This window comes from Leptosomus discolor, chromosome 4, assembly GCF_034619465.1.
Source record: "Leptosomus discolor isolate bLepDis1 chromosome 4, bLepDis1.hap2, whole genome shotgun sequence".
Lineage (NCBI taxonomy): Eukaryota > Metazoa > Chordata > Aves > Leptosomiformes > Leptosomidae > Leptosomus > Leptosomus discolor.
Genome location: NC_141394.1, coordinates 74,289,048 through 74,310,809, shown reverse-complemented (window position 1 = coordinate 74,310,809; position 21,762 = coordinate 74,289,048). Strand labels below are relative to the sequence as shown.

Here is a 21,762-nt window from a genome sequence, read left to right as displayed (position 1 = left end):
ATTTTTACTAGAGCTGGTGGAGCACAGCGCCGTGACGAAGGGTGGTCTGCCTGGGGTGACGCGGCACACCTCCTGTGTGTGTGAATTGTGCTGGAGGAGGAGTAGGAAGACAACGAGGTGAGAAGAGACCCCAGGTACTGCTTTCACAGAGCAGCTGAAGCTGGCCCCATTACAGTCGATGGGCATTTCCGAGTGCTGGGTGTGCTGGCGAGACCGCAGAAGGCTAAACAACACTGTGAGAAAGAACATGACAGGGAAAATACAGCAAACAGCAAGTTTAAAAAGAGAAGAGTCAACGAGCCACGCAAACACCTACACGGTTTGAAATCATCCCTGTAAAGTACAAACGGCTTCCATTGAACCAGATGGTTAAACTGGGCAGGCTGGACGGGAGAAAGCTTGCCGTGCCACAGCTCCATAGAGGGAGAACAGGTACAAATCACATCTGCTGCTCTCGTGGGTGGGAGGTGAATCAAGTATCAGGGATGAGGGCAGGAACTTTGACAGGCGTTTAAACAACAGGTCTAGTACAGGCACATCTCCTGGGCATGCAGAAATGTGTGAGGCATCTTCCGTGGCTGCAGCATCCTGCTCCGTTTGGCTCCAAAGGATTGACAGTCTCATGTCTTTCTTACTGGTGTGGCTTGGTGGCGAAAGAAACAATTCCTGTGAGGTTTGCTGGAAGTTTTGAGTTGCTTTTGTAGCTCTATGCATGAAGCACCACCTTACAGCAGGAAACAAAAGGGACATATTTGTCCAGGGATCAACCATTGTTTAAGTTGCATGTGTTTTCCCACGGGTAAGAGAAAGGGGAAGGCTTTGGGATCCCTTTCCTTGACTTACTTACCCTTGCTTAAAGTAATAGCAAAGTTTTGAGAATGGAAAAAAAAAAATTAAAGAATTGCGTACTCTTAAAAGGAAGCACGTTGGTGTTGGTACCTGCTCAGGTGGAAGTGATTGTTCAGGTATCACAAGAGCCTCGATAACAGGAGCAGTCAGTCCTCACTCAGTTGGTTGAGCTGACTGGTGAAATGGAGAGACAGACATGGTTGGTTGCTGGTTTGTTTTGTTTTGTTTTTTTTTTTTTCCTTGAGGAAAGGAGAAAAATACTTAGTTTTGAATAAAGCCAGAAATTTGAGGACTTTTTCCATCAGTCCATTTTTATACAGCAGGCAGCTGGGTTGGTCAGCACAAGTAGCTGCAACTCAAAAATTGACTTTTATTTCTCAGCGCTTATTTTAGCTGTACAGAAGTAGGTTGCTCGTGGTTAAATGTCTTGGCCGTACGCACACACCTGTATTGCCCCAGGCAAAGGAGAAGCAGGTGCTTGCTGACAGCGTGTCCTGCACTACCAGCCAGCATAGACTGGTTCTGTGTGCTCAGTCCCCCCGTAATTTGTGTGTCGTCCTGAGCCTCGGGGCAGTAATAGAGACTTTAATGATTTCTTGCTATATTCTTGCCTTCTTCTCAGAATTATTAGAAAGACAGCAAGGATTCCACCTGGAAGGTAAGGAATGGTAGTTATTTTCAGATGGGAAGGTAAAGTGTCAGGTGGTGTTTGCTCTAGGGCTTCCCAACTCAAGTATTCTCTTCTGGTAAAATAAGGAGGTGGGTTTTTTTTCCCTACATACTCTGCACAAAAAAAAAAAAAAAAAAAAAAAAAAAAAAAAAAAAAAGTTTGGCCAGCTATAATAAATACTCAACTTCAGCATTTCAGCTTTACTCTGGATAGTAAATAAATAAAAAATAGTGGCAAGTTTTAATGAAATAATTCAGTAACTGGTTTTCCTACTCCCATTTACTCTCTACTCTGTGGAACTATTATTTTCCACTTGGCATCTTATCCATTGCAGATCCTACCAAAGGATCTTGTTGAGAAATTAGTTTTCTCTGTGCAGCACTTACACTGAAGCACAAGAAGTAGCTGACCTAGATTAACTTTGAGTCTAGACTGAGATCAGGACTGTCAGGAAAAATTACTTTTAGGTTGGGCATAGACATGGAAATAATTGGCAAATACCAAGTACTGCGACATTCTGTTTGTCTGTTTCTGGCAGAAGCGTAATCGGGGAAAATTGATCTTAACAGAAGAGCACAAATCTGTCACTGTGATGCAATATGGCCAGACAAATACGTCCAAATTCAGGTTGCGTGAGCAGACAGTCTCATGGTAAACAATTGATCTGTTAGACCAGCCGTGAAATACTCACAGGTTCCTGTGTGGGCTGTTTCCTTTACCCCTCTTCGTAGCAAGCTCTGTGACAGGCAGGACTTCCCTGAGGAATGCTGTTCTGTGACCCTCAGACTTGTTTATCAGAAATGCTGGTTAATGGGCCGTTGTCCCTATGTGAACAGGCTTTTCATACGCTTCATTTTAATCTACTTTTTCTAATTAATACTCGCTTCAGATGGCATCTGTTTTGGCAGATTTTTGGCCTACAGCCTGGCACAAGGGGATATGGGCCAATGGAGGAGCTTTCATGTGATTCCAAGCCACAGCTTGTGAGAACAACCCTCATCTGCTCCCACCAGGACATTTCAGCCCTCTGGAGATGAGCAGTCAAGCAGTGCTGCTAGAGCTATAGCTCCTCCAGACCCTGCTGTCCCTCTCTCCTCCTGGGTACCCATAGGGTCCTCTCCTCACGTACCAAGAGAGGAGTTTGATGAGAACAACCGGCGCTGCTGTGTTGTTGGAGAAGCAGCTTTGCTCTCTCTTATTCATTGTGGGGAATAACAACACGTCGATTTTATCTCCCCCTGCCTTTTAACAACAGTGAGCTGGACTGGAGGATGGGTCTCCAGGAGGCACATAACTGTTGTGCGTGAGAAACCCAGGGATATGAGGCTACAATTCCTTATCCTCTGATGACTTAGTCATCTCTGTGATTTAGAGATTAAAATCTCATGTGTCAAGGGAGCTGGCAGCCTAAGTGGCACTTACAGTGGGGTTTCTGTTCATCTGCCTGTGCACAGGAGACGAGTCCCTCTTCCCAGCTTGCTTGTCTGCCCTTCTTGCAATTCATAGCAGTAACAGTTGCTCATTTGCATCATAACTGCTCTCTCTGATTAAACCTCCCCCAACATTTGGGTAAAAACTACAGCCCTCTTATTTTTCCCTTTGCTAAGACTACAAAATGCATATTCATTGTTTTGGAGCGAGTATTCATGGTGCAGATTCCAGGTGGAAAAGCTCATCCACCCCTTGGCTTGCCCTACTGAGCTAATGAGAGCAGGTGGCCCCTGGGATGAGGGATGCGCCACATACTCAGTCAGTGCTGGTTGTCTTTCAGTCTGTTGGTTACAAGGCGCACTACAGCATTGACACAACCAACAGTGCACCAGCTGACAGCACCCTGACCTGCTGGATGCTGCAGCAAGAGTTGCGGGGGGCAGAGGGGCGAATGCTTTTTGGAAACTTGAAGTCTCCTACCAAAAGGAAATTGTCCTCTTTCCTAGTTTTGGGCAGTCGAGAAGTTCCTGGTTTGGGGTCCATACACACACCTGCTTCCCAAGGACAAACAACAAGCCTTCAGCATGATGCTAGCCTTCCTTCAGAGCAAATATAGCAATATCCCTACTTACAAATGGGGAAAGGATTATCATTTGCATTAAACGCAGCCAAAAAGACCTTTATTAGAAATCCATAGTTCCAGAAACATAAAATACACCATCCAGAGAACAGTGTTGGCTTAAGATGAAGGTGCTCAGCTGTAGAGGCCTGTTGAGTTTTACCAGAGGACAGAGAAAACCAAGACTCACCTGCTGAGAAGACAGCCAGCAGAAGGACCGTCAGGGGCGTCAGCTGGCAGGAGGCCCCTGCCTTGTAAAGAAAGAGCTCCATGCAGTACGCTGGCTCAGCGCTGCCCGCGGGGCAGAAGGCGTCGGGAGGGCATTTGACTGGGTTCACATCTGGGCTCTGCCCAAGAGAAGAAGTAACTCAGCACCAGCAAACGGGGAAGACTGCAGAAGGTAACTAGTGTGAAGGGAGGTGACCCTTCAGCATTGAAAAAGCAGGAGGAAAATGATCAAGAAATGAACCTGCCATCATTCAATTTAGCCTGCCTGCCCCTGTGGTGTTACTCAGGGTAGGGTGAAGAGCAGAAGGTGTCATTATACAGCATATCCATATATCAAACAACCGCTCATTAATGGACACACCATCCTCTGACATTCCCCTGATGGCCCACTGAGACCGGGCAGCTCCAAGGGTGGCACGTGGCCAGACTCCTGGTGTCATAATTTTAACCATCTCCCTCCATCAGGGCTCTGTCTATGCTTAAGAAAGGGAAAGAGGCTCAGATGAAAATGGTGTTAATTGAAGTGTATTTAGCATGTCACAGGACAGTATATTTGTTAATCCAGGCTGTCAAACCAGCTGATGGAGACTCACAGGGCAGTAGTGATTTTCTGGACACAGGTCACAGCTCTCCTTGCCCCGCTGTAATTGGTATTCTCCTGTCCTGCAGAGCTTGCAGTTGCTGTCGCTGGGACCTTTGAACGTACCTAAAATAGCAAATAAGCACAAAATTAAGATCTGAGAATAGACCCCCGGGCCTTTGCAATTGCATATGAATGATTCAGCTTTCAAAGCCACAAGGAGAAAGACCATTAAATATTTCATGTGCATAACAAAAGCTGAGCCTCATCTTTGGTCCTTGCTCTGTGGCAAAGGGGCAGGACAGAGAACAAACAGGGACAGAGAGACTACAGGATATCTGGGGTTAGATCTTGGCAAACAGAGTAAGTGTGAGTAGGAGTACGGTGGGAGGTGGGTTTAGTAGTGAGCTCTGGCTTTAAAGCAGAGGGAAGGTTGGAGCCAGAGGTCAGCAGTGTTTCATCCTCTCTAATTCTGGATTCAAACACCTTTTCCATCTGTTTGAAGCTTGCTGAGCAAAGTTTAAAGCACGGCTCAGTTTCCTAAGCTTTGTGGGAACGATGGGTCACAGAAAGCCTGGGTCTCAAAGTGGTAAATGCTTTTCTGCATGTTTAAAATGCAACTTGACTACAAGAAATCCCTGGCGCTGTCTCCAGAGAGGAGGCTCACCATCAGTGGCTTCAGGGGCTGCTGGAGCACTCTGCCCTCCCGCTGACTCACCCGCTGCGGTTTGATGTTATTTTTGGTGTTATTTAAGACATCGACGCAAGGAGCAGAGTAATTTCCTCATTGACTGTCCCCTTTGCCTCAGGCTAACTCCTGCTGGGTGCGGAGCATCCCTTGCCCCTGCTAGCAAGTCTGTGGTTTCATCAGCAAAGCAACCACCGCTACTGATGAAGATGATGATAGGTTTTTTGATAGAACTGTATCTAGCCGCAGCTTTCAGCAGCCCTGGCACGCAGGTGACCGGCCTTCCTCCGAGCCATTAACCATGCTGGTGGGAAGGAGTAGCATAGGCACAGCCTCCAAGAGCAGGTCCTGGCAAACGAGGAAGGGCCAAAACCCCCACAGCACCTTCCCATCACCTTGAGGGCAATGGTTTGCTCTGCAGATGCCAGCCAGGACATCTGTGCTGGCAGGGTGTCCTCTGGGTCGGATGAGACGAGGCTCAGGAATGAATTGCTCCTTCTGGAGCCGAAGCTGTGCGTTCCCAGCTGGGCTATCGCAGCCCCCACCCTCCGCTGCAGAAGGTACCTGGCAGGCAGGGCGTGCACTCCTCTGATGCCTCCTGAAGAGCTTCTTGCCCACCGGGGCAAGGCAGACACGCCGTGCAGCTGCTGCTGCTGGGGAGGGGAGAGGAAGCAGACAACGCTGTAGGACAAGCGCTTCCAAGCCCAACCCAGCCCACCAAAGCCAGCTTTTTTATGCATGCACTGACTGAAGTCTCCAGGGTCTACCGGGAACTGAGCTTTTGCCATTTTGTGGGTGTTCACAGTGTCTCTCTCCAGTGTGGTTTCTCACAGGTCTAATTAGGGCTAGGTACATGATTGCATTTCTCTCCTCTCTTTGGTTGCTTATTTGCATGAAACTTGTAGGAACTTGCTATCCTCGAAGTCACTATTCTGTAGCAAACTTGGCTGGAACTGGTCAACGGGTACTGACGGGAGCTGGGAGAGACACCTGCGATACAGCCGGGTAAGCCCTGGCTCCGGTCTTGTGGCAATTTAATCAAGGTTCAGCAGAGATCTGCTGCGTAACTGGGACAAACGAGCTCAAGGCAAGGTCAGAAGGAAGGTAAGTATTCACGTGCCAGTTCAGCTGCTTTGGGTACAAACCCCACAACCTCCATGCAGCAGGCATCCCTACACGGCAGGGTGCAGAGCCCATCTCGAGGTACCCACCAGCACCTCTCCCAGGCCCTTTCTCCCACCCCAGAGGTGACAGCTCAGACAGGGTGGTTTAGCTACTGCCTTCTGCGCATCTTGCCTCAGGATAAACAAACCATCAGCTCAGCTTAAATCTACAAAACCCAGAGCAGCGCGCAGCTCGATCCCTGTGCCAGCATCCGTTCGTTTATCGGCGGTGTGCAAGCCCACGCAACGCAGCGGCGTTGGCAAGAGGGGATGGCAGAGGTGGGCTGCAAGCTGACGCTCTACCACCTCATCCCAGAGTACCTCCGCACCCAGCCAGGATCCTCCCCTGCATTGTACCACCCCCCTCACACCAGGGCTCAGCACCAGTGTTCCTACAGCTGAAATGGCAGGTGACTTGTCTGTGGCCACGACCTTGGGTCTTCTAGCTCAGTGGCTAAAAGAAAACCACCCCTCCCTGTCCACCTGAGGGCCAGCACCACAAGCAGACATCTTACTTGCAAAACGATCCAGGCAGGCAAGGCAGACAAAAAGCTGCATTTTTCTCAGAGCTAAAATAGCCTGAAAAAGAGAAAAGAGTAAAGATTCAGGATCTTTATAGTATATAAAGATCATCATAGTATATTTGCTCAACACCACTTCACAAGCAACCAAATCAACTCCCCACAACACCCTTCAGGTGGCATTTCATGGGCTAATTCAGGATGTTTGGTTTTCTGTTTGTCAAAAGCCCTGAAAGAGCAACAAAAGTTCCCTAATGACCTCTGCCATGCTGAGGGAAGCGGTGGAGGTGGGGCTCGGGCAGATTTCCCTGGTGTCACTCTCACATCCAAAACCCTGCCAGGGAGACAGAGGGACCTGTCAGCCTTCCCAGCATAACAGGTTGAACTGGAATGAAGCTGAAATAGGTGATCCCAGTGCTGACTCCTGGGTTGTTCAGCTGGAGCAGGTCTCTGGCCAGGGGAAAACAGTCACCCCAGTCCCTCCAGGCATTCCCCCACCCCAGAAAGTCTGAGGTGCATCTCCTCCCCCCCAAAAGGAAGGATACAAGACCCACCAACCAGGTTGGCTCTGCTGAGCGCAGCAAGCTGCTGTTCGCCCTCCCTCCCCGAACCACCAGGACCATGAAAGGCAGGAGGACAGCCTGCCTTTGAGACCCTTCCTCAAAGCACAACAAGGAGAGAAATGCTCTGAAATGCCCCATGGTGTGGAAAGGGGGGCAGGAAGGACCCAGTTTGTGAGTTCCTGGCACACCAATGGGAACCTCTAAAGACAGGAGAGCAACACTTGGGAGTTCAGGTGGTTTTGGGAAGGTGCCTGATGACGAACAACACCAGTCACTGCCATGGGTCCACGTGGGACAGAATTCAGGTGCCTGTGTTCAGAGAGGAGCTGGAAGTGCTGTGGGTAAGATCTGCCCTCTGCCCTCCGAACCAGCCCAGATTTGCCACAAGCAAGCAGCAGAGGCTGCAGCAGAGCAGGATGAAAACAAAGCAATCTCTCTCTCCCTGCAAGGAAGAATGAACATTTTAAACTTGTGATTGCATGATTTAGGGGCCACCCCCACAGACTCCTCTGTGGTCCAACACGGTGTTCAAATTTGCTGAGCAAAGGGAGTGACACACCGCAGCGCTGTCACCAGTTAGACTTTTTTCCTCCCAGACTTAGCAAGTGATAGCCAGGATTTAGGTCCCAGCCAAACAGTTTGGCGGGCAGATTTTCAGAAAAACAGTTGTGCGTATATGAGGAGCACTTAATTTGTGTACAGAATAGCTGTTGCATTGCAAGCGTTAATTAGGTTTCTGCATAAGTCAATGCTGGTCTGTTTTGAACATGTTGTTACACTGTCTGCGAACACATTGTACCAGCCTCATACTGCATTAGCCAGGTGCAAAGTAGCTCGCTGAACACCCAGTTTTTAATGTCTGGGGAATAAGGAGAGTATTATAATTAACATTCAGACGGCAGAAGATTGCCTAACTGAAAACAAAGATGGTTTAGACTAATTTTTGCCATTAAAAATAGGAGAATATTTTATTTGCCTGACGCCCTCCTCCCCTTTGTGCTGTAACTGAGTTTCATAAACCTTTCCTGACTGTCTGGAAAAGGCTTTCATTGCAGCATTAGTATTAGCTTGTTGCAAACAGAAGCATGACGCTGAGATCTGTTCTTTTCATGTTAATAAAAATGTCAACAGCAGAATGGGAAAAGATCTGCTCTTCTATTTTTAGCCTGAACGAAATAACCTGTTTACTCTTCAGTGCTTTTAAGTTACCTGTTAATTGCATCTGGCCATGGGAAAAAGCATCGCATCACAAAAATGCATCTGGGTTGAACACAAATCAAAGCCTACCTTTCTCACACGCTCTGCAGGCTGCAGCCCCAGACTCATTAGTGTAATGGCCAGGCGGGCAGGGAAGGCATGCGGTGCTCCCTGTGAAGCTAGGAGAGAAGGGAGCAGAGGTGAGTGCTATTTTAGGTCACCCAAGCCTCTATCCACTCTAAGAGGAGAGCGCAGAGTGCAACTCTTTGTTTCACTAACAAGTCTAGAAATAGTAAAATTAAAATGAAGGAGTTCAGGCAGAAAAACAATTTGAACTCGCCCAAATGCTAAGGGTCTGCTGAAAACAATAAAGTTTTCTGTATTATCAACACTAGACATGTCCTGTGCCTGTGGGCTATATGGAAAGGGACTGATTTCAAGTCTGAATTCTAGTCTTGAAAAATCTGTTGTAGTCAGGCTTAAAAACCTTGGTTTAAAGTCAGGCTCTTAAATCCACACTTGGAAATTGAATTGAACAGGAAAGGTGCTTCATGTTCAGCATCCATCAGCAATTTTTAAAAGGAGCTGCTCCATTGTTGAAAGTCAGGTCACTTAGGAGTCGAAAAAAGGAGCTAAACCACAAGCACTGATGTGTGAGAGTCCTGACCTTAAATAACAGGGGCTGTGGGAAAGGGGATGTAATACGTTAGACCTCCGGGAGGAGGGGGAGGAAAAGAGAGAAAGGCAGAGAAAGAGGAAAGCTTTTGCATTCATCGCCTGCAGAGCCAAATCCCCAACAAGAAGCATGCGGGTGTAAGAATTACTGAGCGATGCTTTGGAGGAAAACAAGGACACGCTCTTTAATTCCTTCAGAAACCCCAGGGCTGAGCAAGATTTGTGGAAAAAAATAAAAATCAACTGGAAACACAGCAAACGCTTTGCTTAGAACAAACCAACACAGGGCCTGTGCGAGCCAGAGCCGCTCAAAGCTCGGGGGAGCCTGGATTCTCCAAATACCACAAAAATGTTAAACGATCCCATCGGAGCCCTGAGGCCCGGGCAGCTGCCGTGGAGATGGCCATGCACGCGCTGTGCCCGCCGGACCCCCTCCACTCCGCTTCCCCACATCTCCCCTTCTTCTGGTCCCCCCAGTCCAGCACGTGTAAACCCAGCCGCTGTTTGCTGACCCTTTCTGGTCCCCAGCTCCATGTTGCCCTCTCCGACATCCCAACAGCAGTGTTTGTGTAGTGCCCTGGAAACTGCCTCTGATGTGTTTTTTTGAAGCATTTTGGGGGAAAAATAAGGCACGGCAGGTCCTCACAGCACAAACGGCAAGGGGGGAGCATGGAGGAGGAGCTGGCGGCTCCTCAAACTCAGGGGCTTCCTTGTGGCCAGGTTTTATTCCCTCTTCCCTCAGCTGATCCAAATCGGGGACATGGTCCTGGGAAGCTCTCACCACCCTTCCTGTCCTTGCAGCCACCCGAGGGACAAAGCCCACTGGTTACTCGCAGCAGACATCAGATACAGCAAGGAAGAACCCGATGGGAAACGGTGAGGGCAGGACACGCGCCTGTCCCTGCAGCCGGAGGACACTTGTGACAGCATGTCGCTGGGATGAGGCAGCCTGGTGAAATTGCAAGGCTGGGCTTCTGGGTGGGATGTCTTGTTAGCTCTTCCACGCTGTATCAGCTAAGGATATTGCTTTAGATGCAGTGACTTAAATGTGGCGAGATCCCTTGGAGGCAAGAAAATAGGGATTGAGAAAGTGATTGGACAAAGCGCAGAGATGAAGCCAGTTGGCCAGAAGTATCCTAGAGAAAAGCTGAGCAGATGAACCCACACCTCACTCCCAAGTGTCCCCTCATCACAAAATAAAAAAAAAAAACCACCATATTCCCTCCTAATACATACAAAAGACCATTGTGGGGAAAAAGAAAAAAAAAGGGAGTAGCCCACAGAGGGCTGGAGCCGCTGCTGGGAAGCCCTTGGTGCAAGAACACCCACACCACGGTTTCCTGGTGAGAAGAATTTAGCAGTGGTGAAGAGGCACACACCTTCACACCTCCACCTGCCCGCCGGGGAGCTCGTTTGAAGCACAGACCAAAGGCAGCCTAGGGCTTTCTCCAGGGCTTGGGCTGTTTGAAGGTCAGTTTATCAGGCAGGTAGCTATTTCAGCTTTGCAGTGAATGAGCTCCCTGACTCAGTTTACCACAAAGCCCTGCAAGAAGCTAGGGAGCACCCAGCCTCTCGCTGTCGCCACTGAGTGTTTTGCGCCATGGGTGGCTGCTGAGGCAGCAGACCCTGAGCTGCTCCTTCCCTCAGGGGTGCAAAACCCTGTGCTTCCCACTGAGAAACAACCCTGGCAGCACTTTTCCTATAGCCCAAAGGAGAAGATTTTGCCGGCTAGGAAGTGTTTTGAGGAAGAGCATCCACCACCCTGTGGCCAGGGGCTCGGTCACTTACTTGGCGTAACGCCCCCGCGGACAAGGCAGGCACGACGGTTGCCCGCTTTCGGGCTGGTAGTGGCCCAGCGGGCAGGAGGTGCAGGCACTGGGAGCTGTGCACGAGCCCTCCGCACAGCACGAGCAGCTCAAGGTGCCTAAATTGGAACAAAAAAAGTCAGGATCAGGATTGCGACACTTACACCTCTGTGCTCGTCAGGACAGGTCACTGCCATGAACTCAGAAGTGTTGGGATGCAACCCCTCCAGCAAGGCAGTCTTAGAGGGTAGCAACTGTAATATGAATGCTCATTATGCTGCTGTGCGTTGTTAGCAAGCTGAAGAACAACCGTAAGATGATCTAAGGTCTCAAGTCTATCAATGCGGATTTCTGGTAATTAAGATGGCTGCTTTTTTCTCTTTTCATTTGAGGAGCCAGGAGGGTTTTCCTTGTTTTCCCTCCAACACACAAATAACAAAGAAAAAAAAACCCGACCTACTCCTTTGGATTACTGATAATTTAGGCTTGTGGGAAGCAGAACTGAAGAGTAAAGCCCCAGAGCAGAGGATCTGCCTTAAGCAGCAGCAGCTTTTCTTTGAGCACAGGTAACCACGGCATTCCCACCAGACACAAGCTGTAGCCCTCTCTGCTCCACAAAACAAATGCAAGCTACGCAGGGTAATCATGTGGGATTTGCTGCGGCTGCACACATCAGACCTGCCATCCCACTGCTTGCAGGAACCACCCTTGCTGCTCTGGCAACCAGGCACAGGCAAGAAAAGACCCTGTGGATGAAGATCCTGCACAAGAGGGAGGTGGGAATTACCTCCTGTCCTCTGCAGATATACCCTAAAGCATCAGAGCTGCTTATTCCTCCTTTTAAAAATGCCCTGCAGTGGGGGAAGTAGGCAAACAGTACATGGCTTCTATTTTAGGGACTTTTTAATTTTATTTGGGAATTTTTTGGCGGTGAGGTGGCGGTGTTTTAGAAACAAACACGCACACGCGCACGTTACAACATAAATAACTTCTGGGAAAGGTAGCATTATGCACTCCTGACCACAACAGAGGTTGATTGGGTAGTTCTCAAGCCCAAGTGAAAAGGCTGAAAGAGAATCTCTGCCATAGAAACAAATATTCGAGACAGATAGTTGGGAGCCATCCTTATATTTGGCATTGTACCTCAAAACAACATCCTCCTGCCAATAAATCAGGTTGTACTTGTGTTATGCTCTGTGCCACAGCCCTACTGCTTCTTTGTCCTGCTGGGGAAGCCTTGAGGAGACCAATACACAGCACAAGGCCAGCAAAGGCCAAGCCTTTAACTTCTGAAAGGTGCAATGAATTAACTTCCACTCCTGCCTCCTGCCCAAGCCTCCAACACAAGAATGTGTGCTGGTTTCACCTCCCCTGACAAGTCACTGTTCCACCCAACACAAGTGCCAGGGCGAGCAGGGGCTCTTACCTTCGTTGGGAAACGTCCCTGGGGAGCAGCGGGCGCAGGCTGTCACATTCGCTCTGCTGCAGTTCGAGGGCTTGGCGGTGGTGAGGAACGGAGCTGCTGACGGGACCCCAGGAGACGTGGTGGTGTCTGGAGGGGATGCTGGGGCACTGGCGGATGCAGCCATCGGTCCTGTGGACAATTGAGAGGTGGCCGTGCTGCCAGAGGTGAGGACGGTCACATTCGTGGTGGCGGGTAGAGTCTGGACAGGGTTTTGTGTGCTTGGATCAGCTGCTGTGGACACGTTTGCGGTTGTTGACGCCACTCCGGCTGAGAGCGTTGCAGCGGCAGTTGGGGGAACTGAGGCCATGGTAGTGGTTGCACTGGGAGGTGCTGGGGTTGGTGCAATAGGGACCTGGGTGGTGGCTGCACTGGGAGGCACTGGGGTTGATGCAATAGGAACCTGGGTGATGGTTGTCTGGCCCAAAGCAATACCTAAGAGAAGAAAAAACATCATTAGTGGCAAAATTATTTTTCTCCCTTTGACGGAGGCTTCCCCTTAGGTCTTTATCAAATGCTTAACCCATGTATCCTTGTTCATTGTCCAGAAACTCCCTTCTGCTATGTTCCGCTACAGAGCAATGCAGATGCAAGGCGGCGAACACTGGCAGCGTCTGAGCATCCCTGGCACATGAGACACTTATCGAGGAAACAAACGAGTGTCTCCATGAGGCCACAACTCAGTAGGTGCTGATGTCCAGGAGGTCTGACTCTCCTAGATAAAAGGTGTGAGAACTGCCTGAAACACTCCATTTTGTTAGCGGCAGCTCCTTGAGACAGTTGACCCCGAGATCTCATGACAATCTGATTTAAGATGCTTGTCAAGTAGCTGGCTGTTTTATCCCATCTCTGTTAAAGGGATCAGCAAAGAGAAGTCATGGGTTTGGGATTTTGTTTTAAGCTGTTCTGGAGATACATCCAGTAACCAGAAGGGAACCCGCAGGCCAAGACTTGCTTTGATTCTGAAATCCCCCTGTCAGAGCCCGGAGAGCTGTAATCTTCAGAGAAAAGGGGTATTACTGCAGTTCAAGTTGTTTTGCCGTGATACGTAGCGGACTGAAATGTTGTCTGCTGAGGAAAGGCATCTCTCAGCACACAAGCACGGGGGACGTCTTCCAGCCTCTGAACACAGGAGACACCCGTAAAACTAAACATGAAAAGTAACAAGTTGGTTTTAATTCAGCAGCGTGGTACTAAGCAAAGCAAAAATAAAATAGCCAGCTCCTGCCACAGCAGCTCTCATATCTGCTTTAGTCAGAAACCGCGGGCAGGGATTTACTGTAAAATAACCGCAGCTTCTGAAAACATCCAACTTTGTACAGCATCAGTGCGCAACTGTGGCTGGTAACACGGCATTTACATGCTCTTCTAACCAGCACACATCTACCAAGCCACCACAGAGAGAGGGCCTGCTGAAATCAAGTGGCCACTGGCACGCAAAAGGACTATTTTAAGAAATTGCTTTATCGGGTTTCGAGGAGCCCAAAAAGCGCCACTGACACCCGATGGTGGGGTGGGGGTGAGGAAGGACACGAGCAGGACAGGGAGCTGGGGACTCAGAGGGGCAGCACCGTGGAGTGGTGACAGCACAAGTGCCACATGGCTGCAGACCCACGGGTCCTCGCAGGCTTTTTCCCAAGCCCATTTCTCCCCCAGCCTTTGATTTCTCTCTCAATTTTGGCTACACCACACGAAGCCGGGCACCACGGGTACCAGTGCTTAGCACCGCCATGGTATGAACAACAGCGATACACAGACCAAGCTGACTAGTAGCTGTTGTTGAAATTCTACAGGAAGATAAGGGCACTGAATAAAAGAGTCCTTATAAAGTTGCGATCACATGGAGAGAGCTCTTTGGGAGCGTTCCCTCCTGTTGCATACTGCCTGCTTTGTACTCCACTGAGTGCAAAAACCCCATCTTTCTGTAACTCTTCAGCAGAGCAGCAGATAAGCACCCAGCTGTCTGGGCCACTGCCCGCATTTTCTTGCTGTAGCCCCCAAAACAGAGACGCTGAATTTAACAGCGATCATTTTGTGGCGTATTTGTTTGCCCCAGGTCCAAGTGATCTGAGGTGCCAGCACCAGCCCGAGGCAGGGAGAGCTGCTCTGCAGTACCCGCAGAGGACACTGCTACCTTGGCCATGCCTCAACCCAGGACTGAGATGCCCAGTTCCCCTTGTCTGATTCACCTGCCTGAAGGGCTGGAGTCAGACTGCTTCTCTTTCCTCACGTCTGGCAACGAGCCGAGTCTGCCCCAAGTTTTATTAAACTGGTCTCAAAGTAAACACTATCAGTAAGTCAAGGGCATCATCAAATTCTCCTGGGAAAAGCTTTCAGAAGGCCCACTGGGATTAAAGTCTGATCTCCCACAGAGCAGCCTGTCCCCAACATTCGCTCAGCTCTGGCGGCCAGAGACACCACAGGGGATTTAAACACCTTGGCCTGCACACAGCTGGCTGAATTTTGGTTTTTGTTTGGTTGTTTTAAAAGATTTTTTTAGTTGAATATTGCCTCTTCATAAGATTTCCTTGGTTGGTTTGTTCCGCTGTTAAATGGTGGTACTGTTAAGATGGAATTTTAATTGAAAATATATTTTTGTAACATGTTACTAAAATAGCCGTTAAAGAGTTGCTTGCTAAACTTCAGTAGCCATCAATAGCCTTCTGTAGCCACTACTTTGTAAATTCATTTAAACAATTTATGGAGAGAAAAAAAAAAGTGAAGTGGAAAAAATATTTCCAAGCCACTAGTTAAAATGGGTGATGTTTTGTTTTACCAGTTACAGTATCACGGGTGTGAAAAAACAATATTCAATCAATCTTATCTTCATCAGACCATTTTCTCTCCTGCACTTACAGTATCTACGCCTGGGAGCAATGGTTTCACTTTCTAGAGGCTTTTTTTTTTTTTTTTTTTTAAATGCCAATCAACAGAAGTGTCTCCAGGGACACTTCGAGGATGGGTCATTTTTGTGACACCTTGGTACGATCTTTCACTCCAAGAGCCTTGAGGATGTCAGGGAAGGTTACTGAACTCTCAACTACAGAGCTAATCCTCCCTGGCTTATAAGGCAGGCAGTCCTGCCGACTTGCGAGGCACACGGACGCTGGCCAGGAACTCACAAAATGCAGAAATAGGGTGGACACTCCCTTATTTTTCTCTTCCCTCCATCTTGCACAGATGCACAGCCAGCTGCTCTGAAAAACTAATCCTTCCAGCCCAGCAAAACACAACCAAGTCAACAGTTACAGATCTAGGTGAACGTAAAGATCATTTGGTGAATTCAACAGGTGAATCATTTGCTCCTGAAATGGAGACTTTCCCCAAATTGTTTCATTTCATGACCGTGCCAGACTACAGCTCGTACCTGGCGTGCTCAGGCTGCCCTGGATGCACGCAGCTAAGGCGAGGCTCGGCAGGTAATTGCTCTGAGCAGTTCTGCCCCTTGCCGAGAAACTCTGTAAAGTGCGAATTGTTCCAGCAGGGCTGATGGGTTCATACGCTCAGAAGGGAGGCAGCCGCAGGGCCCCCGGCAGCCCCTTAACCCCCCAAATGCAGGTGGACTGCAGCGAGAAGGGAGCAGGGCAGCACCTCACCCCAAGGAGCTTCCAGTCACATGTAGCCAGACGTGCCCTGGAAGGTACGTGATCTGAGGTGCAACAGATTTTGCAGGTCCCGCGTAGCAAAGGTGTTAATTATAAGAACGCAGATAATTTTTTTGGATAGCTGAGTGGTACAAAAGGATGAGAAGAACAAGGAGAGGCATGATTACAAAAATACTCATTTTTATGTATGCTCTTTCTCTTACAAAGATCCAGTTACCAGAACACCCCAAGAAAGTGAACATACTGGGCATCCTGTTCCTTGGGGTTTAGGATAAAGCCACGAAGAGGACACTGCAAATCCTCGATATGCAGATTAACAGGACTCTATTTTTCTTCCTTTTTTTTTTTTTTCTTGTAAATGCAAGTTTTTATATTTACCATATCCAGCCTGCTTCCAATGCTTATTGCCTTTCCTGCCTTCCCCCCACCCTTGCCCTGCCCTTCTGCAGCACCCCAAGACAGTGAAGGCCAGTTATGGTGGTGTTATGGTTTTACCCACCTCTGCACTCGGCCAGCAAAGAGGAACACCGCCTCAGGAGGACTTACCTGTTAAACACGCTGTGGTTAAGCTCCAAAGCAGAGGAGAGGGCCAGGCGCTCATTTTTCCCTGAGGAGTAACACAGCTTGTCAAAAGGCAAGATCAGCAGCTGATCTCCTACGCCCAACTGTTTATTCTCCTCTGGTTTTGTGCCCAATATTGTCACCTGACTCTGATCATGCGGCTCAGTCAAGTCAACCTCCCCCCAACAAAGGGGGGTTTTATATTTGGAGACTATAACAGGTCTTAAGACGTTACTGGCCTTCTCAAAGCGTAGTGCAAACCAAATGTTGAGCAGAAGAGCAAATCTAAGCCTCCCCTTGCAGCGTGCAGAAATACATGCAAGAGACCCGTCCTGGAGGAAGCAACGGGCTCATAGAAAGGAATGGGCAGAGCTGCGCACGAGCTCTGTGCCTGGCTGCTGGCCAGCCCCCCGTGACCTCATCAAGTGGAAGGATTTCATTTTTCAGACACCCAGGATTTCCTGAAAAAAAAAAAAAAAAAAAAAAAGTAACCCCAAAAGAATCCACGGTTCAAAGCAGCTTCCATTTTAGCTGAGACTAACTATGCTGTAACCAAAATTCACCCTCTTGTGAGTGCAGAGCTTTCCCAATCCGTGTTTAACTCTCCCCCCTCATTGCCCCCAAGATGTCAGATTTGATCCTCATCAAACTCAGCGATCCTGATGATGATTTTGAGGTGAGGGCATTAAGTTTAGTGAGGTCCCATCCCATTTTCTACATGTTATCCAGTAGCTATCCTGCTTGCTGTTCATGCCCATGCTGCCCGAGGATACAGATGTCCCCGTGGTTTCCTCACCTTGCAGCCCTGCTTTGAAAGTTGCCCCCCACTTCACTCCACCCCAATCAGTTTTTAATCATCATTGCTGAGCCTCCACTATGACAAAGGACTTCCTTTTGCCTACAGTTGAATGCCACATCTCACCTACGTCACATCTTCACCCAAATTCAGGGAACAGCTGGCTTCTCCCATAGGATTGTGGGTGCTTCACATGCAGAGCCCTCCCAGCCACATGTTCAGCGAGCAGATCAGGCGCTGTCAGGCACTGCCCATGCCTTCTGTGCTCCAAGATACTCCACAGGGCTCGACACGGTGAGCCAACAGTTAGCGTGCTCTAACCCAAGCCCTCAAGCTGTCTTCACAGCAGCCCAGGCAGGGTCAGTTTGGCACGACGCGTAGCGTCCTGACAACACCGTGCTGCACGTGCGGTTGCTCCCCAATGTTGTGTGGTTGCTCCCCCAAGTCGCACGGCCACCACGCGGGCCGGGAGGTTGCACACGGGACGTCTCTCACGCCATCCCTGCCCGCGCGGCCCAGCGGCGCTTCCTGCACGAGCTGCACAGAGGCACGGCCCCTGCTGTGGGACATCCAAGCACCCACCCGTCCCCACCCAAGGACCTTCTCTGATACCCACAGCTCTGCCCGGGACACTCTCTTGTCCTCTTGTCTCCAGCAGCAACAGCCTGTTGATGCTAACATGCCTCATGGTAGCTGCAGGCAGACAGGGCAGCCTCCTCAGCTCTAGTATCACCAGTTTGGATGGGTAGAGGCCAGTCAGGGGCCAGTTGTCTTCCCACGGTCAAATACATCCTCAACCTGAATTGCTTGCTGCGAGCAAGCAAACCATCAGACTTAAGGTGACAGCCCCAGGCACAACACTCAGCCCCAGCAGCCCCTCACCGAGACGCTGCCCGAGGGCTCCTGCAAGGCAGGGGTGGAGCGAGGGCTGCCCCTGCCCTGCAGGCGGGCAAGTTCTCAACCTGACGTTCCTCACCTTGGCTTTATGGGTCTTACAAGTCTGCGCAGGATGGTGGATCTCAGTCCGTGTAAATAACACAACCACTTGGTCCACCCAGACCTGTGCGGGGCCCTTCGGCAGCCCAACCTGGGGGCCGAGGACCTGCAGCGGCGGACAACTTCTGCGTGAGCAGCGCTGCAGGATGAAGCAGCCCCGTGCACTGATGAAACACTGCCAGCAGCTACCCCGTGAGATGTATTCTGTTAGAGGCACTGGGGGCAGATCGGTCCCCTCCATCTGATGAGCTGCACCCCTCGCTTGTGGAGAGCCCTCCCTACACCCCCAAGCCCCAGAGGTAAGTCACACGTTTCCTGAGGAGTTACAGCACACATACACACACAGAGGAAAGGCACTTAAAAACTGGATGTTGACACTCACCGCTGTGACAGTGCTTTCACTTGCGAGTTTCAGCCTGACTCATGGAAGAGAAAGGGAAATTGCATCTGAAACCCCTTCCCGTGCCCTCGAAGCCCCCTTTTTGGATGAGCTGCCAGAGCCCACCTGGGAGGTGAGCCAGGCTGCTTTCCTCTCAATTGTTTTGGCAACTGGGCAAGTTGGAAATACTCTTCCAACAGGAAAAGTCTGATGCCACTTCAGGGCAGAAAAGTACAAATAGGTTAATTTATGAACTCCTGACCTGCCCTGGCTTGTCTCTGTTGAGATTAAATGCTTTTGCTAGTTGGTCACAGAGAATAAAAAACAGTGTCATGGCTGATCAAAAGCAATGTCCTAGGCTGGCACAGGGCCCTCCTCTTGTCAGTTTGGTTGCTCTTCCATGGGTGGTGAACCTTGCGTCCCCAAATAAACCAGACAGTGCCCTCCACCTCAAAACTTGGTTGTCTCCTTAGAGGGCAGAGGCAGTCATGGTGACATTTTCTCCTAAGAACCTGGCATCCTGCTCAAACACGCCAGCAGTTCATATCAACTCTTGTGCATTGCCTAGCCTGAAGAGGACAGTTGCTGTCCAAGGCTGCCCAGAACCACACCTCCTTCCAAGCTGGGCAAGGAAGGAAGTGCCATTAGAGATCTCGTCTGCTGAGACCACTCTTGATTTCTGAGCTACCCTGGCATTACAAACCTGAAGGCCACCACAGGACCGTGCATCAACTGGCTGCAAGTCACCTGGGTGTTAGATATCGGAGTGACCTGCCTGTTTACAAGGAGAGCTACTGATTTAATAAGAAACACTGAGCAGGAGGAGTCTCTCGAACACCAGCCCTCTTCGCAATGTCAAGCATGAGCTGCCAGGACCTCAGCTTTTGTTAGCTGGGATGTGACAGTAAGTGCTACGGGGGTGACAGTCCCCAGGTGAGGTCCCACCTACAGGGAGGATAGTGAAAGAGAGAGGAATGGATGAGCTGAGAGCAGAGGGCCACATCCATCAGACTGAAAGTGGTGGACCTCTAAGGTCAGAAAGTCCCAATTAACTGCCGGCAGACAAGAGCAGAAAGATCACTTTATTCCTGTATCCTTTGGCTCTTCCCATGATTATCGACCTCTCCACTGTCACTGCTAGGGGTCCTAGGCTGAGCAGACAAAAAAAAAAAAAGGACTGAAGGATTCCTCCCACTGGATGGGAGGATGCACTACCCCACGGGGGGGTTGGGCACACCTTTCAGATGCAAGGTTCTTCCGAGTCCCTGGTATATAAATTGCCTCTCACAAACCAGCACAGGAGCTCAGACTTTAGGAACACAGGTCCAACAGTCTGCAACGTGAACGCAGCTTATCTTCCGAAGGCTCCTCAGTACCTTACCTGCATAACCGTCATGAGCATATGCAGAGAGTGAGCCTCCCCATCAGGAGGACCTTTGCTATAGAATTCTGACCAGACTCCTCAACAGTTCTGGGTAGATCTTGAACTCAAGGAGCAGGAAGGAGGCCACCAGGAGTTTCCTTCATTTCAGGTAAGGAGAGAAGTTCTGCCGTGCTGCGCTGCTCCTGAACGATACCGAGACCAGCTTTGTGCCCAAGAGGAGGCCAAGACACTTCTGCGCAGGTAAGAAAGAAGAAAGCAAGTCAAAGCCGTCAGCGCTCCGGCAGGAACGCACACGCTTCTGTGCTCTGGACATTTAAACCTGTACCTGACCAAACGGCCACATGATGGCACCACAGCTTTGGGGAAGCGAGGACACATCGCCGCACTTCAGGGGCAAGACCAAAACCCTCTTAACCAAAAAAAGCAAGCCAGCGCTGCTCTTCTCAAACTGCACCAGCAGAAACCTCCGTCATCGGTGTTGTGTAGAGGGAATAATAAAACCCACAAAAGGGAGCTGAAGGAATTTAAGTAATAAAGATCACTCACTTTGAAACAAATAACTCAAACTTTTAATTGTGTTTCTAATACACTTGATTTAGAATGGATAATAATAATAATAAAAAAAAAAGAGCAGAGATGGTCAAAGGAAAGGTGTGGTACTGCAGCAGAGATCTGACGGCTTATCCAACCACGACAATACAGGAACCGAGTCTAGAAGTTTGTTTTCTCACAAGGAGCATTGAACATTTAATTCTTAATTAGTCACCATCAGTTAAAAAGAGGGTCTTAAAATGTGAAGAACTCCCAAATGGAGCAGTGTGTCTTGGGTGCAGCATGTGTTAAGGCTGCAGTTAAACCCATCTAGCGCTCTAGGCAGAAAAATTACACTAATTGGTCAGCCGCCTTAGAGCAGAATACGCAGAAGGAAAGTATGATTCAGTGAAACAACAGGGAGGAGGTGTGGTTGTCTGAACTGCAGCTCTCCAGGATCAGGCACAGCCGAGACACAAAGAGCATTACCAAGTCAGGAAGGTCACTCATCAGCAACTGGAGACTCTCTAACACAATGCCCGCGTTCTCTTTGGTCCTGTGGGGATTTAAACCCCTGAACATCCAAACCGAAAATGTTGGGTTTTCAAACAGCCACTTGCAGGACATGCCAACAACCTGCCTCCTTCATGAAAAACCAGAAGGTAGAAATGGATGGGATCTTCTTACAGTGCTCCAGCTCTACTGGATTCAAACTACGATCCAGAACAAAGGGCTCTGTGGAAGTGGAGAGGCATTTGTCAATACACAGCTCAAAGAATCTCAAAGAAACATTGATAAAACCCATGTGCTTGCACCAGCTAAGCCTGTCCAAAATGCCTAGTGACACACAGATCACTAAAAACAGAGGGCTCTGACTCTGCACAGGCCATTCTCAGAAGACAGGCAAAGTGGCCCACACCTATCCACATAAAATTACCAGTGAGTCACTCCCTGGGGCACCAAGAAATCTCTTTGACGGAGCAAGTGCCCTATGAAATAACAAAATACGTGTATCTCAGCCTGTGCTCAAAGCTTTGTCCCCAGCATTCTACCACAGCA

General features: G+C 49.4%; 1 protein-coding gene across 3 annotated transcripts; it reads right to left on the bottom strand.

Annotated features, from left to right (window-relative positions):
* Positions 1-1,348: 1,348 nt before the first annotated feature.
* Positions 1,349-16,984, bottom strand: LOC147415689 (uncharacterized). 3 transcript variants are annotated; one of them, XM_086464594.1, is made up of 10 exons: positions 16,899-16,984; positions 16,603-16,679; positions 12,416-12,886; positions 10,973-11,108; positions 8,600-8,688; positions 6,744-6,807; positions 5,630-5,718; positions 4,391-4,503; positions 3,760-3,916; positions 1,349-1,500 (listed from the first exon to the last, which is right to left on the bottom strand). In XM_086464594.1, exons 2-10 carry the CDS (start codon positions 16,655-16,657, stop codon positions 1,349-1,351), a joined length of 1,326 nt encoding a protein of 441 aa, XP_086320720.1. In that variant the 5' UTR covers positions 16,658-16,679; positions 16,899-16,984. The 3 variants fall into 3 exon arrangements, with proteins under 3 accessions (XP_086320720.1, XP_086320719.1, XP_086320718.1); XM_086464593.1 differs by lacking the exon at positions 16,899-16,984 and having other exon boundaries at positions 12,416-12,806; positions 12,855-12,886; positions 16,603-16,657; XM_086464592.1 differs by lacking the exon at positions 16,899-16,984 and having other exon boundaries at positions 16,603-16,657.
* Positions 16,985-21,762: the final 4,778 nt, after the last annotated feature.

What these genes read in the sequence shown, in the direction of transcription:
- LOC147415689 (XM_086464594.1), bottom strand. Translation starts at nt 16,657, where the DNA reads ATGAGCGCCTGGCCCTCTCCTCTGCTTTGGAGCTTAACCACAGCGTGT. An exon ending in AGGGACGTTTCCCAACGAAG is followed by an intron (nt 11,109 to 12,415) that starts GTAAGAGCCCCT and finishes GTTCCAATTTAG; the next exon opens with GCACCTTGAGCTGCTCGTGC. An exon ending in CTGCAGAGCGTGTGAGAAAG is followed by an intron (nt 6,808 to 8,599) that starts GTAGGCTTTGAT and finishes TCTCTTTTTCAG; the next exon opens with GCTATTTTAGCTCTGAGAAA.